At 37.0% G+C, this 17,770-nt stretch overlaps 1 protein-coding gene across 2 annotated transcripts in view; it reads left to right on the forward strand.

Annotated features, from left to right (window-relative positions):
* The window catches only part of TENT4B (terminal nucleotidyltransferase 4B), a 45,562-nt gene that overhangs the window by 11,893 nt on the left and 15,899 nt on the right, over positions 1-17,770 (forward strand). For both annotated transcript variants that reach the window (XM_067302568.1, XM_067302569.1), the window contains exons 2-3: positions 10,912-11,035; positions 16,774-16,820. In XM_067302568.1, the coding sequence (XP_067158669.1) occupies positions 10,912-11,035; positions 16,774-16,820 (171 nt within the window). The remainder of the gene's footprint in view (positions 1-10,911; positions 11,036-16,773; positions 16,821-17,770) is intronic.

A 17,770-nucleotide genomic window follows, 5' to 3' on the forward strand; every position in this document is an offset into this window, starting at 1 on the left:
TAATGTAGGAAATGCAGCCAATTTGAGTTGGTGGCTCATTTCTGTATTCCTGGACTGTTCCAAAATGCTGTGCAGAGTTCCTCCCCCTCTCCCCCAACCTGGAAATGTTAGAAAGCTTTAGCAATTTGCATTGACTTTCCAGGTGTCATAACTGCATTTCAGATTTTATTTGAAAATGTTCATTTGCTAGAGCGGAAAAGGCATTGACAAACTGCAACTGCATCTTGTTATCGGACTAAATTAAATAATTTTTAAGTTTTTTTCTAACTTTGACACTGAAAGGATCAACTTTGACAGGTTTATTGTGAAGGCAATACAAGTTGAACTTCAGGCTGACACAATTGTACATAAACTTGTTTTAGTTTCAGGATCCAAACTATCCTTGGTATGTGTTAAAGAAACGGAGGCTTTTTGAATTTTAAATTTGTTCTTGGTTCTTTTGCCTACTTAGTGGCTAAAAAGCAGGTTGGTTTGCACAAATGGACATGAAGTGGTTTTCTAGAATTATCGCAGTGCCTTCTGAGGTGTGAGTTATTAATTTGTAGTGAAAAATGCGTGAGCAGTACCAGCTGTAAGTAGGAACTCAAACTTTAAACAGCTTTCTGATTTGACTTTGGTGTGAATAGCCTGAGCTGTAGATTGCAATTGTGCCTCTTTTTATCCTGTGAGACCGGTATGGGTTTGTTTGGAGTGAATGCTTGAAAGTTTAAATCAATTCTGATGGAAGTGAACTGAAGTTAATAATTACATTGCTCTCCATACTTCCATTTAACTAATCTCTCAAGCATAATCAGTTATTCTTGTTTATGACTTGATATTCGCCAGGCAGAACCCACTGTGTATGTGAAAGCAGAGGACTTCTGTCAGCTTTCTCTGGTTCAGACAGAACCCGGTGTTTGGGTTGCACGATAGGCTTGCTTGGCTTCATGTCGGGTTAAGTTATAGGCTGTACGTGCGCGGAGGTAGCCAGGCAGGCGCGCAGCCATTTACGTGTTGCGAAACGCCTGTGGTGCTGGTTTTCAGCTCTGATCCAAGTCTTCAGATGGAGGTTTTTTCTGAGCACACGTTATTCCTAGGAAGCATGCCTCAGCCTTCAGGGAGCATGCTGATCTCTCCTCTGCCCTGACAGCATGCGGTGTGATTTAGTGGCAGATCACAGATTGTTCATGTAATCAGATTTTCAACACTGACACAGTAGTAGCAATATACTATAGAGGTCTATAAAGAACCTTTGCGCTAAGGTAGCTTTATGAAAACAAACAGAAATGAGAATAAGCTTATCTGCCATATACCTCTGTTCTGGTTTAATTGTAAACACTACTGTTGATATTTGCAAAACTGATCTAATATACTTTTTTTTTTTTAACCGCCTTCTCCTACCTGTTATACTTGGTATAGAAGGTGTCAGACGTAAACACAAACATTACTGTGTTATTGGGAAGATTCAACTAGTACAAGTTAGTCTACTAATAATAATCATAGAAGTTACTTTTACCTCTGATTAACCTCTTGTTTAAAAAAATTATAAACTAGTTTATTTATTTAATGAAAGCTTTTTAAGCAAGAAAAATTGGTAGGCTGAGGAATTACTAATTCCTCACTATAGGAAATAGATGCCTTTAACTTCTCTGTGGTTTTAGCTATTTAGAATTATATCTCAAGTTGTAATTACAAAATGTATGAAGTACATAATAACAATAGCACTTCAAGGGTTTTGTTAATATAAATCTGTCTAATTTTAACTAAAACTAATTTTAGTTGACCTGTATATGTAGCTGTATTCCAACATTATAATACTTTTCTAGGAGTGATCTGAAGAAAAACTTTGTGGTAGTAATGCTTTATATATCCTCACTGGAGGACATGGGGGAATTACTGGTATATTTCAAGATAATAAGATATTTTTAGAAGTTGAAGCCTTTTTGTTGTTATAAAGTAATGATTCCCCTCTCTATCTACTCTTTTCCACTTTGTTTTTCCTGCAGGAAAAACTTGCTCTCCTGCTTCATCTTGCTCTTTCGTTAATACTTTTTCTTTCAGCTAGCTTGAGGTAGCAGTTTCTTCTAGTTTCTTCTCCCCCCCCCCCCCCTTTTAACAAAACGCTTTCTCTTCCCTTCCCTTTGCATCCCGTTGCCCGGGAGAACAGAAGAGGAAGCCTCTCGTAGCCCTCGCTAGCAGAGACGGGAAGGAGGGGTCACATGTGGCTGCTTTCCAGGAGAGAAATAGAAGGATATTCCCACACATGTGGAGATCTGGCTAGACTGCTGTATGTACAATATGATTAAAAAAAAAAAAAAAGGAATGGGAAGTGAAGATACTTCTTAAAATGGTCTTTCCAGATAGACTTTGATGTTTTTTGCTGGAAATGCTGTGAAAATGGAAAGAAAAACCCAGCATGCATATGGCCTGGGTTTAAAAAACAGTCTGAATTTAATATTGTCTATTCTAGTGAATGCTGTCAAATTGGTATTTTTTTCAAATTAGAGGTTTAGAAATCTGTGCTAGTTGGTGAACTAACTGCATGTCTTGAAATACTGGTTTGATTATTAACTACAGTAAAATGTCTTGCTGTTTTTTAATACCCCTCTAAATCACTTTAATGTACAGAAACAAAAAAACCCAAATATTCTTTGGATCACTTTGTGGAATTATACTTTGGATTGCTTATAGGGAAGATTAATTCAAGCACTTAATTTTTCTAGTTAAAGTTCAGTATAGACTCTTTCCTCTTAAAAGACAAATTTGTATAGGAAGAAATGTCTAGGTGTAGTAGAGAAGAGAAATGCATGCATTGCCACATACAAGCAAGCAAAAAAACATTCACTCTTACCTTGTCAGTGAGACACAGTCTCTTATATTTCTTCTTGACTAAAGAATATGCCTGGGCTTTTAATTACAAATACTCTGAGTCAGTTTAAAGAAGATAGCATTCGTCCTGATTGAGGCAAAGGATTTATAAAATAAAAACCTGAGAAGGTGGAGATACCTGTTAACATTTAGTATTTTTTAAGAAAAGGCTCATATTGCTTCTTTCTCCTATAAATAAAATCTGATCTCATGTTTTAATATCTCTCCACTTTGGCCATTTCCATAAGGCAATACGATTTTACTGCTTTTTATCATGTCGTTAAAGTAATAAGTTAATGTTAAATCCAGAACTAAATAGAAAGCTACATTAATTTGAGGAGTTTTGGACAATTGTGGGGTTTGGGAGGGAGGAAGAGGTGGTTATATTATATATTTTCAACTGTTTATGCATGATAGAAAACTTAGCTCTTGTAATGTAAATTTTTTGTGGCATCTTTTTTGCCCCACAGCATTTGGGGAAGTATACATAACCAGTTCCACCATGGCTTGTTGAAGTGAACAAACGAACTCTGTTCAGGAAAGTATTTTTGAATTTAATGTCAAAGTAATTAGATGAATCTTGAAAGACCCTGAGCCCTGGAAACAGGACCCAGGTTCCTGAATGACTGAGGGGGCTGTGGAAATCCAACACTCCGTCAGGCTTAAAAGGTAATTCTGTGAATTACTCGGCAAACAACAAATGCTAATCATAAAAGTCAACTGTTCTTGGATAAATACTAAAAACTACTCAAATATCAATTGTTTGCCAGAAGTGGTCTTCTGGATTTAGCTATGCCAGTTAAAGGTATTTCTTCCCCTGGCTGCTTTTTACCCCTTACCATTGGGAAACGACTGCTCCCGCAATTCACCTGCGGGCTCCCTGGTAAGCTTTAGGAAAAGTTGGCTTGCTTAGCTTAACTGATTTAACTTAGCTAACTTTGCCTCAGATGGATTAGGGAGGCTTGTGTAATCCTCTTATAACAGACCTTGTCGAAGGGAAGCTAGGGAGTGCTAATAAACACCTGGGGTGTAATGGGAAAGGCCAGAAATAAATCTAATTTGCCTAGCTTTTTGCAAAGTGAAACTCTGCTTGCACCTTAGGAAACTGCTTTATACATTGGATATCCTGATTTTTAGTGATGTGTAGTAATCATAAGGCAGCAGAATACCTGCTTTTTCTGCATGTCTGATTTGGGGTAAACTGTGAAAAGATGGCCTTGTGAAGCTGTATTTCAAATAGGTTAACTCAACCGAAGACAAATCTGAGTAATGAAAAAATCCCACCTGCTTAAGCTTTCTATTTCTGCCAGATTAATAATATGGAAATCTTGTTGGATGTTTCATTTTAAAGTTCCCGTAGGGCATATGTGGGCACAAAATACAGTTACTATGTGACCCACAATATGTTGGCTTGGTTCAGTGACTAGAGATATAAAAGGTGATGGTGAAAGTCTCTGAGGCTTTTGAAAATTGTTTGCTTTATTATGCACAGTTGTAGTTGCTTATGAGGACTGATATATCAGTCATCATGAAGCTTAATTGCTTATTAAATCACCTGCAGATGCAGTTAGATGTTTTTTCAGTAGCTTAAAGCCTAGTGCATGTTAAAAGAATTTGCCTGCTACAGAGGCCCGGGTGGGAGGGGGCAGACCTCAGCAGATGCTTTGTATTGACAGTTCCCTTCCCTACTCCAGTGTTTGGTTTTGCTTGAGATTGTAGGTGGGCAAAATAATTTGTGATCTCTATAGTGTCCACTGTTCCTGTTTTGTTACTCAGCACATGCAGATGGTAAGAACAGTAATCTAGAAATGATTTCATTAAGCTCTCAGGAGAGTAATATTGACATTGAAGGTGAATTTGGGAAGCTGCTGGATTCCATAATCTTGTAGAGTCACAGTGTAACTTTTAAAATTTAAAAAAGAAGGGGGGGGGTGGAATCAGGCTCCCAGTGTCTTTCCTTTTCATTAGTTGCAACTCTGTCTGAATCCCCTTCAGGACCAAAGAGCTCATGAACATGAGAGGGGCAAGCTTTGTTTAGTTCATAAAACTTCTTAGGGATCAGAAATTCCTGCCATAATTCTATTTTTATAGTTTCAAAAACAGTGCCATCTTTTTTTAGTAGAGCATCTCTGGAAGCTTCAAATCAAAGTTGTTTTCTCTTGTCCTGCTGCAATACTGGCCTTCCTGTCTGGAGGGGAGCGATAGGTGCTGTTAAAAGTGTTAAGTATTGATGCTTTTAAGAAGTTAAAATACCTGAGATTACTCCTTTGTTTCCCCCCCAAGACATATATAGAACTGATATGCTGAAATGTTTCTTTTTGTTGCATTTGATCCTTTTTTTTGTCCAGAGGGGACTCCAGTGTGGGGGAAGGGGGAGAAGGCAGCTAAACACTGATGTATAGGAATTATTCATCCAAAGAAAATTCAGGTACAGAAGGCTTATTCACTGCTAGAGGGGTACTTTGTAAATATTCCATCCAAGTGTGGATATAAAATCAATAAAGTTCTTGAAGTGATTTATCTTAAGGCATATCATTTGGGGAAGTAAAAGTCACCTGTGTGTTCATTGCTTACTTCCACCCACAGTCCTCAAAGGTTCTAAATAATTTATATTTTCATCATTTTGAAAATGAAGCTTCCTTCAGAAAATCTTGGTAAAGAATAAATTGTAGCAAATGAGCACTATACAAGTTTTTTTGCATATGGCTAGTACCCATTGTTTTAAATTATCTTCAGTAATTTTGTTACAAATAGCTTTTCCTGTGCAAAGGAATATACATGCCTGAAGCAGCGGGGCTTGTTGGGGTGGACCAGCAGAGTTTATAATCCAGTCATTCTTAGTAGTTGGAGCAGAAGCTGTGGATGACACCCTTATGAAAGAAATCAGAACATGCATGCCTGCATAATTTCTCCTGTGAAATGAAAAGTGAAGAGCCAGAAGAGAGTGGAAAAATAACACAATTCTAGAATGTTAAAGCAGGAAACTTTTTAATTAGGAGTTATTTCTTTGATTAGGAGAATACTTTGTGTTAGCATGCAGGGGCAAGAGTTCCTGCCACTCTGGAAACACCTGTGACGATAAGGAATCAGAATCATCTTTATCTCAGTCTGTTATGCTTGGCAAAGCTGTAATCCATGCTGCTCGGAACAAGAAAGGATGATCTTAAAATATGTTCAAACTTGTGGGCAGTCCCTGACGTGGCTAGGTGAACGCCGAATGTTGATTGCTGGCTGGCTGGCTTCTGCTGAGCTGCCTAACTCTTGTGTGCACAGTAGGCTGATGATTTAGTCTGCATCAGGATCCTAGTGCAGAGGCATACCGCTTTCCATATCTTCAGTGACTTTCCATGGAACAATATGGTTTCCAATGTCATTCTTTTGGTTCCAGTTCTGGGTTTACGGAAATAATGAGTTACACTGCTTTATATTTCAGGTAACAGAAGTGTGCTGTTGAGTGTATGTGATTGTCCATGTATCTATCTGCCTCTGCGTGTGTACATATAAAACAAGAATGAGATTTGGTTTGTACGTGGTTATTTTTAGTTTGATTGCCAGAGATGCAGTAAGGTTCATCTTCCAGAACAGCAGTTTCTTGGATATATGTAGACTAGTTTGAGAAACCTTAGTTGCACAGTTTAGAGCACGCAAGTTGTGTTACAAAATAAAGCAAGGCATGATCAAAATAAGTGAGAAATGTAATGCGTTGTGTTCCATAGTACTTGCATTGGCACAAAAGTTGAGGTGTTTGACCAGAATGGCTTGAATCTGGCAGATTGCCTCTGCTTCCTGGTCGTGCTCTTCAGTGATGTTAGGGTGGGAAGTCCCTCTTGCTACAATTACAACTTTTGCGACCATCATTATTTTTTAATGATACTTCGTTGTCTGTGTCAGGTAAATACAACGAACACAATGAAAATGTAGTGGTTTCTGTTTTCTATAAATTTATTTCTGTCCTGTATATAAAACTTTGGTTGTATTTTCTAGTGAACATGGAACTTCAGCTTGCAAGGCTTGAAAGCATGCTGTTCCTATCTCACAGCAGGAGATTAAGCAGCTACCACTCTGTGTAAAAACATACTCGGAGCAAGTGTAAGAGATTTTTCATGTGTTATGGTTCCCAGGAATACACAACGAAGACCCATTTGTTTACTTCTATTTACTGTAATAAATACAGTAAACTAATGCAGTTATGCATTGCAGAGAATTCTCATACGTTGTAAGTAGATTTTGGTTATATGTGAATTGCGTCAGTAGCTTCAATATGATTGTAAAGACAAATAGAATATCCCTCAATAGTGAAGTCAGGTTTATTACAGTGCAATTTCCTTCCAAAAACAAATTGTCTTTAAAAAGACTTTTTTCTAAAATAACTAATGAATGTAGTGGCATTAAATAATAAAATAGTGTTATGATGCCAAAAATAACTTCATTTCAGCTAAAGATGTAGAATTCTATGAGGGACTCTTGTAAACAGACTCTATTAATTTGAACAAATTGTTTTGAAAAACAGCTACTATAATAAATGTTGATTAAGACAGTGAATAACCTTGAGTTTTAATTTTCAATACAACTCAAGTTAACTCCGCATTAATTGGAGTCATGCTACTAAGTCATGTTGTGTTGCTGTGAAATCTGCATATAGCTACATACATTTGTCTTGGCTTTTTAATTAATCGTTCTTACTTCTTGCCAGCAGTCATTATTGGACAGGGAAATACAGTTACAGCTGTAGTTTTCAGCCTTTACAACATCTGTCTGCCTTTGAATACGGTGCTTATATGCAACACAGATGATCTTCACTGTATAGATTATTGAAGCAAATGAAATATAGCTATGTTTGCATATTTCCAAGTGGGTTTTCTCTAGTAGTCTTAAGAGAGTCTCCTATAAGTGAGAAAGTTTAATTTTGTTTATATCCACATAGTTTAGAGAAGTTCATTGCATCTGTAATGTAGGTTTCTGTGTTTGCATAACTTCTTGTATTTGCCATAAGACTTTATACTGCTGTCTAAGAATAAGAATGATCCTATTTAAAGAGATGTAGACAAACATAATGGATACTTAGGTTTAGAAAAATAATGACCTCTGGTTCAGACAGCACATCGTTATTGTCTGTGGTTCTAAGGAATACACCAATTGATATAATAAGTATCTCAACTATGACTGTCAGATAACTGAGTTAATAAAGAGAGAATCATGCATGGGGAACTGCATTGTCTATATCGCTTGGCCCTTTGTTCACTTTGGGGACCTGATTTCTGGTTGTCTTGTTTTTTCCAAGTTCCCTTCTGGGGAAAAAAAAACTATTACCTCCCTCAGGGAGGAAGCCCAGGAGCAGTTGACTGCTGGGTCCACTCCTGATGGCAGTATGGATTTGTACCCTGCCACAGATGAATTTCTCTCCGAGGATAGTCCCTCGATATTATCCCAGCAGGTCTTGTGCCATCCAGTATCCCCAGACATCTTTGTGCCACTTTGCATGGCACATGATGCAGGCACTCATTTTTACATTATGAAAAGTGCTGCTCTGGTCTCATCCTTCTTTGTTTTGGCCAGAATGAACCAGCTTCCTTGCCACCCCATGCAAAGTAAGTTAAAGCGTCCATTTGACTCTGAGACTTAGGCTGAAAGGAGATCTGGGCCACATCTTCTGCACTGTGAGTGTAACCAGCCTGTTCGAGGTAGCCCAGAGAAGCACAGGCATAATTTATGCTGTTATTTGGTAGCGCAGTCTGCAAAGGAAGTACAGAACTTACAAGACATTGTAGGAAGTCTGGGGCTGTCTCCCAGGTCTTCCAGTCTGTAGGCTGGTTGACTAAATTACTTTTTTAAGGTGTTTTCTAGGGTTTGATATATATATATATATATATATATTATATATATATTTAATGTCTGTTTTGCTCTTCTTGTTGCTGCTGTTTTTGAATGTTACCTTAATGGTCAAGCACACAGGGACTAAATTAGCAATTCAGTATGTGTGACTGTCAGTGGGGACAGGAGAGGGAACTTAGTTGTTGGAGTGCTCAACTTGGCCTTTATCGCGCTCTTCTCATCTGAATTAAATTTCTGCAAAAGGAGGATAGCAGTAAAGAAAGTTGTCTCAGTTTAAGTACCAACACGTTGAACTGCAGTGGGATTGCTAAGGAAAAGTACTGGTTGAAGAACAGGAGATCACAGAAAAGCCAAAAGTTCAGGAGTCGATGCCTGTATAAGGGATGGTGGTAGTATTTTGGAATGTGTATGTTAACCCCAAGCTGTAAACTTTAAAGAAGAACAAGAAAGCAGCAGTTGGAGGAGGTAAGAAATTTCCTAGCAACACCAAAATAAATGCTGCAAACAGCATTTATCGGTATGAATATTAGAGCTGCATTGTCGAAGGCATCCTTGCGGCACCCGAGAACACTGTGTGTGAACACAGTTTGTGTCAGTGTACGGCAGTGGTGGGAAGGGATGGGAGGAGAGGTGTCATTTTGCACTTTTGGGTGCGTGTAGGGAGGTTTTTTTAGCTTTTGAGAATCCCTCTCTAGACATCAGAGGAGGAAAACCTTCTCTAAAGGTTTAGCTTTAGCACAGCTAAATGGGCATCTGTTCGGCCCTCCCCTTGGACGGACCCTTCCGAGGAATGGCTCTCTCTGCAGCAGCTGCCCAGAGCCGGGTGGGGACCGTCACCTTCGGCTGGATGCCTTTTATGACTGTTCCCCCAAAGGGGGGGTGAAATTCCAATAAATGCTCAGTAATAAGTAATGTAAATATTTTATTCTTCAGTCCCTTAGAGAAGGAAGTTTGTGTTGTTCGTAACACTGCAGTATTGAGGAACATAATGCAGACGGCTTGAGTTCTGTCTACTCTTGACTCTGTTAAACATAACTTTCAGATATTTTAATGTATTTTGATACTGTTCACAACTTCCAGTTATTAACAGTTGATTTATTTAAGTGTATGTGCAATGGGAAACTATTAGATTCCACATATCATCTAAGGATTTACTCTTAATAAGTTGCTCTCTTTTGATCGTTCCTTGGAGCTTTAAGGCAAAATGCGTTTGTACTTGTTAACCGAAAACAGTGCATTTTTGTTGAAAATAACTACCTATTACTGTAATGGTCGCTGCAAGAAACAAATGAAATTAATTTAGCTGCTCTGTGCCAGAGTTCCACTTAATTTTGCAGGAATTAAAGGATTGCATCTGATTTTTTTTAATTTTATTTTTTAATTATTCAAGATGATGGTGTGTTTATGATGTTACAGAAGCATAGAGATTTGTGGCACGGTATGAAAACATTTTTACTTTAACTGTAATCATAGGCAATCCAAACATAGCTTACTGACTCTAAGAAGCACATGTAATATGGTAAACTCAGATCTCTCAAGTGTATTGGTCAACTATCTGTCAATCACATATTCTTTTGAGCCACTGCTGCGTATGTATTATATATTTTCTTGTTACGCAGAGAGAACACATATTTAGTGTTTGTGGTGTCTCTAAGACAATGAAGGAAGCAGTTCTTCCAGCTCTAGTACTGGCACAATTACTAACACCTTTTTAAAAAGCCTGATAACTGAATATAGACAGACGCCTGAAACTACCTAGCTTGTGCCAAAGGGCTGACCAGAAAGTGTTGGCCGAAAACCTTCTGTTTAAACTTTTGACTGTGTGTACTTTGAGCTTACAGCTACATTCTTAGTAGAAGATTGAAACACTTTTGTACAATGCTGACATTAAAATACATAGTGTGACTTATACTATGAATTGAAGGCACTTGGATTTGGTTTTGCTTCCATAATTTTTTAGCAAATGCAGTAGAATATTGAACTATGACACAATTTAGCATAGGGAAACTGATCTGAAATTAAACGTTAATAAGTGCAAATCTGTTGGGGGTTTTTTGTGTTTTTTTTTGTTTGTTTTTTTTTTTAATTGCATGCTACTCTTAAACTGTCCCTTAACTACATAATTAACTAGGAACCTAAAAGGAATGTTTGATACAATAGTTGCTATTTCATTGTCCTGTGTGTTTTTTTTTTTTTTCTCTCCTGACTCACCTTTCTTTTTTTCCTTCTTAGTCTCCATGAAGAAATCATTGACTTTTATAAGTATATGTCTCCCAGACGTGAAGAAGAGAGAATGCGGATGGAAGTGGTGAACAGGATAGAAAACGTTATAAAAGAGCTCTGGCCTAATGCAGATGTGAGTAGAATACTGTTCTAGCTGTTAAAACACAAAAACAACATTCTGTGCTGTTTTGTTTATGAACACTGAATAATGAAAATACTGCTTATACCACATTCCAAAAAAAAAGCATTTTGGTCAAATGAGTGAGGTGATCTTTATTTCTAGAATATTATAGCTCAATACTTCATATCACACCTGGGAACAAAGACAAGCTAGACCTATTGTAACCAAAGAAAGGGCATAAGATGTGGCAACGTTTAGTATTGTTAATATTTTTTTAATTAAAATTGATGGGAAGCCATCAGGCATGAGTGTGGAAGGAAACTCATAGGCTGACTGAAAAAGATTGTCTGTAGCAGGACTTCTAGTCCAGAGATCTGTGTTTTCGATACATCTATTAAGGTGGAATGCTATTGTTGCCATGCTATGTAGACCCTACTATTTTTAAGGGGCAAATATATGAAATATCTTAAAAATTTAAAGGAATCAGTTTCTGTACATGAAGAAAGAGGTCTGTAGATTCCTCTCTGCACGTTGAGCTTAATATCACTGGTGCTTCTTCTCCACAGAAGATAGGTTTTTGTTAGGACTTTGGTCAGTTGAAACAAAGTTTCTCCTGTGCAGGACTATCGTTTTTTTAAATAAAGCTTTGGGAGCTAGAGAAGTTACAGTTACAACTCAAGCTTTCATCTTTTAATTCTTCTCATTTGAATACATTAAGTTCTAGTTTAATTGCATCTGTCTACAAAAATGATGTTCATTTCCAGAATGCAGGTCTGTAGCTTTAATCATCTATGTATAGATAACTGAAAACAGTAGCTGAAAATAAGGACCTGTTAACCAAAACAGCAAACCAGATTCGAACAACAGACTTCATAGTATCAGAAATGATCTTTGACCCTGTCAGAGTAAAAGATAGTATTTTGACATGGGTAACTTTAACCCACTATTCATTTCAGATCTTCTTAATCTGTTTTTTGGAACGTGTTTTAAGAAATTGGCAGAATATGGCTACTGGAATTCTATATAAGCTATATGTATCAACTTGTTGTGGATGAAGTATTAATGATATATAAAATGAATAGGAAGGAGCACACTCCACTCAATCAGAGCCCTCTTTGTACAGTTATAAAGGATAGGTACAGTCAATACAACACTTACCTGGTCGTTTCCTCTTTGAGGAAAAGCAATAACCTTTCTAAGGGGACTGTGTCAGAGACTTTATGGTATCTCAGATGTATTATATAGCTCTCCCTCTAACCCAGGGAAGGTGTTGTAGACTGTGCTTAAGAGCAGGAATAGTGAGTTGCCAGTGTGATAGGAAATAATATAGGAAAGAGTGCAAGTATGAAATAGTCCTTAATGTGATATACCCTGCCAAAGTCTTGTAGTAGGTGATTTCATCAATATAACTGATTGCTGCAGCCTAAATAGGGTATCAGTATTTCCTGGACAAGTTTGTATGCTACGGGTTTAGTAGCATAATGGGGTGGATGGACTTACTACCATGAGATCTTTGTTACCACTAACACCCTGAATGGGACACAGGGACTTATGCTTTCCGAGATACGTATATCCTAACTATTTGTAGGATGCAACCTGTAAGTACTAGGCCTTAAATATTGGTCTTTTATTTAATAAATTCCCCTCCGCTCCCGTCAAAAGTCTTTGGGCTCTGAGAAAATACTCTTTATTTAATCTACTAAAATTGTTTTTCTGTAGCCATAATCTTTATAAGAAGAGGAAGCAAATTACAAGCCCTCATCTTTTAATTCTTCTTATTCAAATATATATTTTATTTCCTTGCCCGAGTGTCTACAAAAATGCATTACAAAATCCAGTCATCAACCTGCCAGGATAGCATCCCATAGCATCTGCATAACCACACTGGAGAGATACAGCCTGGATAGGTGGGCTACAAAGTGGGTTAAAACCTGGCTCATCTGCTGGGCTTAAAGCTAGTATTCAACAGTTGTAACCAGCTGGCAGCGAGACTTTCAAGTAGCATTCCTCAGGTGTCAGTGCTGGGGCTGACACTGGGTAGCATCTCCCTTAGCAACCTGGATGGTAAGGCAGAATGCTACCTTGTAAAGTTTGTGAATGATACCAGACCGGGGAGAGCTGTTGACATGGAGTGCTGGGCCACCACTCAGAGAGACTCAGCAAACTGGAAAAATGAGCTGATAGAAACCTTGTGAACTTCAGCAAATGTAAATGTGAAATCTTGCACTTGGGGGTTGCATAGTCCCAAGTGACGGTGCAGCCTGGAGGCTGAATGATCAAGAGCAGCTTTCCAGGAAAGGACGTAGGGGTCATGGCGAACAAGTCAAACACGATTCAGCAGTCACAGCAATGAGAGGGCTGACCACGTAGTGACAATTGACTGCTAGGCTTAGCTGCAACATCACTTAGAAGATGTACCAACAGTGCAGTTGAAAATTGAGGTTTCACTTTTCAATTAGTGCCAATTAAAATTGCCATCACCCTCTTTCTTCACGTTCTTGGAAATGTAGAGAGCAAGAGCATTCCAGTTTCTTTTTTTCAAGTCAGTAACCGCTCTTCCAAGTCTAACTGTTTTGTATGTTGTTATGCAGTGTAGAGGAAGAATTCTCTGCTTGTGTGTCCTTCTGCTTTCTGGAGACTAGAAGGCAGTTGAACAATGATGACAGCATGCCAGGTTATAACCTGGAAGTTAGTGTAATGTCATTTCTAATGCTTATTTTACAGACCTGTTTGGGAATCTGGTCCACTATGTTCAACTTTGACAGTCTTTTGTTGTAATCTTTTAGTCTTTTGAGTTAATCACTAACCTTTTGGAAATCTGTGTTGGTTTAGCTGCTTTTAAGATTTAAAATCTGAGTATGTGCTCTGAGAAGGTGGAGTGGTATTCAGTCCAATGTCCTTAGCTTTAGCTGTAGTGCACAGCAACCAGTTAATGTTTAAGCTGTTCATTTTGAGTCATAGATGCAGCAAATCGAGTTAAAATAAACTTTGAAATTAAACATACACATTTATTTCAGTTTCTCACAAAAGCACTCAAATTTGAGACATACTCATGCTATAAAAGTCAGATACTGAGAAAAGTAAATCAGGCTTGATGAGCCGAACTGAATTCTGTGGAATGTGTGTGTGTGCACACATACTTTTTTACTTTTTTTTTTCTACCTAGGAAAAGGCTGAAAGAGCAGATGGAGGGGATGAAACTAGGTACCCTAAACTGCTACTTTATTTATAGAAGTTAGCAATTGTGTAGTTGTGTCATTTGCTCTCTTACTCAAGGGAATGTGCTTAGAAGGAAACATTCCTAGTAAGTGAGAACTGTTCTTGGCATCAGCAAGACTCTGACCATAAGAAAGGCTTTAATTACACTCAAACTGAACAACCCAGAATGTTAAATGAAAGCACTTTAAATCAAAGATTTTTGAGCAGTTAAATATTAAAATTTATCTTGAACATGCAGGTAGTGGCACAGAGGAATGTAGGTTACATTTGTTGTAATGTCCTCAGCTTTGTGTCTGAATATTGCGTGGCCTCATAGGCCTGAAGAGAAGTAATGTCACATACCTTGTGCGCTTCAGTTACGGAAATACAATGGTTGGAAATAGTAAAAGAAATGGAAAGATTAACTCTAGGTTGACAAACGTCAGAAAATTCAGTGTTTCAACTTAATCACGTAAAGGAAAGAGGAATTTAAATTGGCTATGGGTAGGGTTTTGTTTAGACTGGGGGGATTTTGGTAACAAGGACTTTGTAAGCTTGAGTGGGTTTTCAAGATCTGTTGTGAGGACGTATTTGGACACATGCCACAATTAAAGCTCCTTCAGGAACTTTAGACTATATCATGAACAGATTTGCAAAAATGTAGGATAAGTACTAATTATAACAGCAATAGAAGTAGTCCACTACAGTATTGTGAAGTATGAAGTTTTCCTATGAATGCGAACATACATCTCTAGCTGCATAAACTAAAAATATTATCAGCAGCAGCATTTAGCACATCACAAAAACTAATGCTCACATTTCTCATGATGTAATAGTATCCTGTATTGTATGTGTTAAAGATGTAAATGGCTACAGAGCTACAACAGTTTAAGTCCTGATCAGATAATAAATAGAGTGGAAATTTTAAAAGATTTTTGATTTTCCCCACTCTTCCTCTTCCATCTCTCCAGAGTTGATGAGAGAGGGATTGAAGAGTGGGTGTGGATTTCTTTTATAATAATTCAGTATTTCTCATACTCCAATTTATTGTACAATAGCAGATGTTGTCTCATTCCTTTCAGAAAAGGTCATATATGTTGTATCAGTAAGTTTATGAATACTTTCAGGCCTGTTTATTCAATAAAGGCTCTTTTTGCTGTTCAGTTGAACACTATTTTTGATAATGTGAAAGCATATTTGGATTTCTCTGAATCCCTGAGCAGTGTTTGTTTTATTGTGCAAAAGCACTTTTAAGACATTTTTGGTGGTGGAATAAATCATAGTTTGGCTGAACCCAAATAGAGTTGACAGAGGTTGTCTTTATTATTATTATGGATTAAAATGGTCATTATTATTATTATGTTCTTAGTTTTGTGGTGCTTTTATACTTCTGTCAAAATCTAGTAAAATATTGATACTAGTTCTTTGGCATCTCTTGCAGTCTTTTTTAGTGTGAGAAGCTATGAACTTGTGAAATTAAATTTACTGCGAGTGTGTGCTTTTTGTTGGAGTGTGTGAAATGAGGTAAAGGAACCAAGAGGGAGCACTCATGTTGCTTCTTAGAGTCTGTGTTAAAGTATCTAGACACTTATTTGCAGAACAGCTTCATTTCCCACCTCCTCCTTTTCCTGTCCCCGAAGGGAAAAGTATAAGAAGTGGGTCACTTGACGCTTAAATCAGTGGAAATCAAGGTAGTGTATGAGACTGGTTAAAGCCGAATATGCATCTCTGTAAGGTGCCTCCAGGAAATGTGACAGAAGACTGTCTGGCTAAAAATTAGTCCAAATGGGTAGAGATTTTTACTTTGAAGTCTCCACGGTGTCCCTTCGAGAGTTAGTGCATGAGTCTGACCTCCCCGTGAGTCTTGACTAACTTAATGGGAACGTGAGTTTGGATAGCTGCAACAGGTACCCAATCCAGTGCTAGTAAAAATCCAGCACAATAAACTAAATCTGTGAGATATGAGAATTTCCGAAATTACTGGCTTTTAGTTGAAGCAGAAATAAATTGAATTGTGCTACCTGTTGTATAATTCAGAAAAAATTGTATCTTGATTTAAAAATCTTTTTGTAAGTATACAAACGTGCCAAAAAACATTAAACCTTAAATTTAGAAAAACATGTTTAAAAACTGAAGATTATGTTTTGAGACATGGAAGCAAAAAATAAATTGATATAATACTGTTTTTTATGTTCTATCATTCTTCAGTATTGTAAAACCTTTTGTTCTATGGTTTTATGCCAGATTTGGTCCTGGTGAAAATTCTTATATTAAAAAGAGGGATTTCTAATAGAAAAATCAATATAGTTGTTAATGTTGTTATCTGTACTTTCATGGGAAATAACAAGGAAGATTAATGTGGTATAAAGAAACAAAGATGTAAATACTTGAACAGAAGTACTCTTTTTCTGTTATGATGTGCATGTTAGCAATACCAAAATCTACCAATGGAGGGAAGCAATAATCAGCCTTTACAAGCTATTAATAGAGCGAGTTTGGTGACTTCTGAAGTATAAAAATTTGTTTTCTAATATCCTGTTGTTGTTTTTCAGGTGCAGATATTTGGAAGTTTTAAAACTGGTTTATATTTACCTACAAGGTTAGTAATTTTGCAATGTAAATTCTACACAAGAAAAAGAAACCCTGTGGAATTTGTACCCCTGTAGTGATTTATCTCCCAGTATTTGTGTTACTTGTGTGTATACTTGTTAAATTAAGAAAATGTTAAGCTGTTAATACTTTGCCAAATGTATGGAAATATAGTAATCAATACTATTTAATATAATATATAACCTGTAATATAATATAGGTTTTGTATGTGTTAGTTAAAGATTTGTATTACTGCATTATCACAAAAGGCTTATTTTGTGTTTTGGCTTCATTAAACGGCTGAACCAAAACAAGAGGTTGGCATTAGAGGAAAAGCTAAATTTCATCATCTCCACAGAGGATTAAATCAAAACATTTAATATCTTATTAATGCTAATGTTAGCAATGAAGATAAAAATAGTATACATAGATTACATATAAACCTCTGTTTTGTTCCCTCAATCTTCTTTTGTGAAACCTGTACTTTCAAAACCAACCTCTACTTTCCAAATCCATTACTAGTTTTCATAAAGAAAGGTCATACCTGAATGATACCGGAATCTTCTGTGTAGAAATTTCTAAGTACTTTTGACAATGAAATAGAATGACAGGGCTTAAGTGACTGCTGAGGATAAACACATTTAAATAGTAGAAGGCTGAGGTTAACACTTGAATTCAGTTTTATAGATGACCAAAATATTCTTTGGGAACATGAGGAATTAATACCTAGTATTGACTGCAAGTGAGAGATACTTGAGTCATTGTTTCATCTCCTTTTGAAAAGAAAACATCTGTAAGATGAACAGAGATTCTGTAGGGATAGGTTTTTATCTAAGGAGCTGCAAGAAAAGCTGAATAGCTCAGCATTTTTCTGGAAAGTCAGAAGTAAGGTCTGCAAATACACATTGGCTTTTCATATGTGGCCTTCTTTGCCTTTTTTCATTATTTTGAATATGTTTG

This window comes from Apteryx mantelli, chromosome 10 (genome assembly GCF_036417845.1).
Source record: "Apteryx mantelli isolate bAptMan1 chromosome 10, bAptMan1.hap1, whole genome shotgun sequence".
Taxonomy (NCBI): domain Eukaryota; kingdom Metazoa; phylum Chordata; class Aves; order Apterygiformes; family Apterygidae; genus Apteryx; species Apteryx mantelli.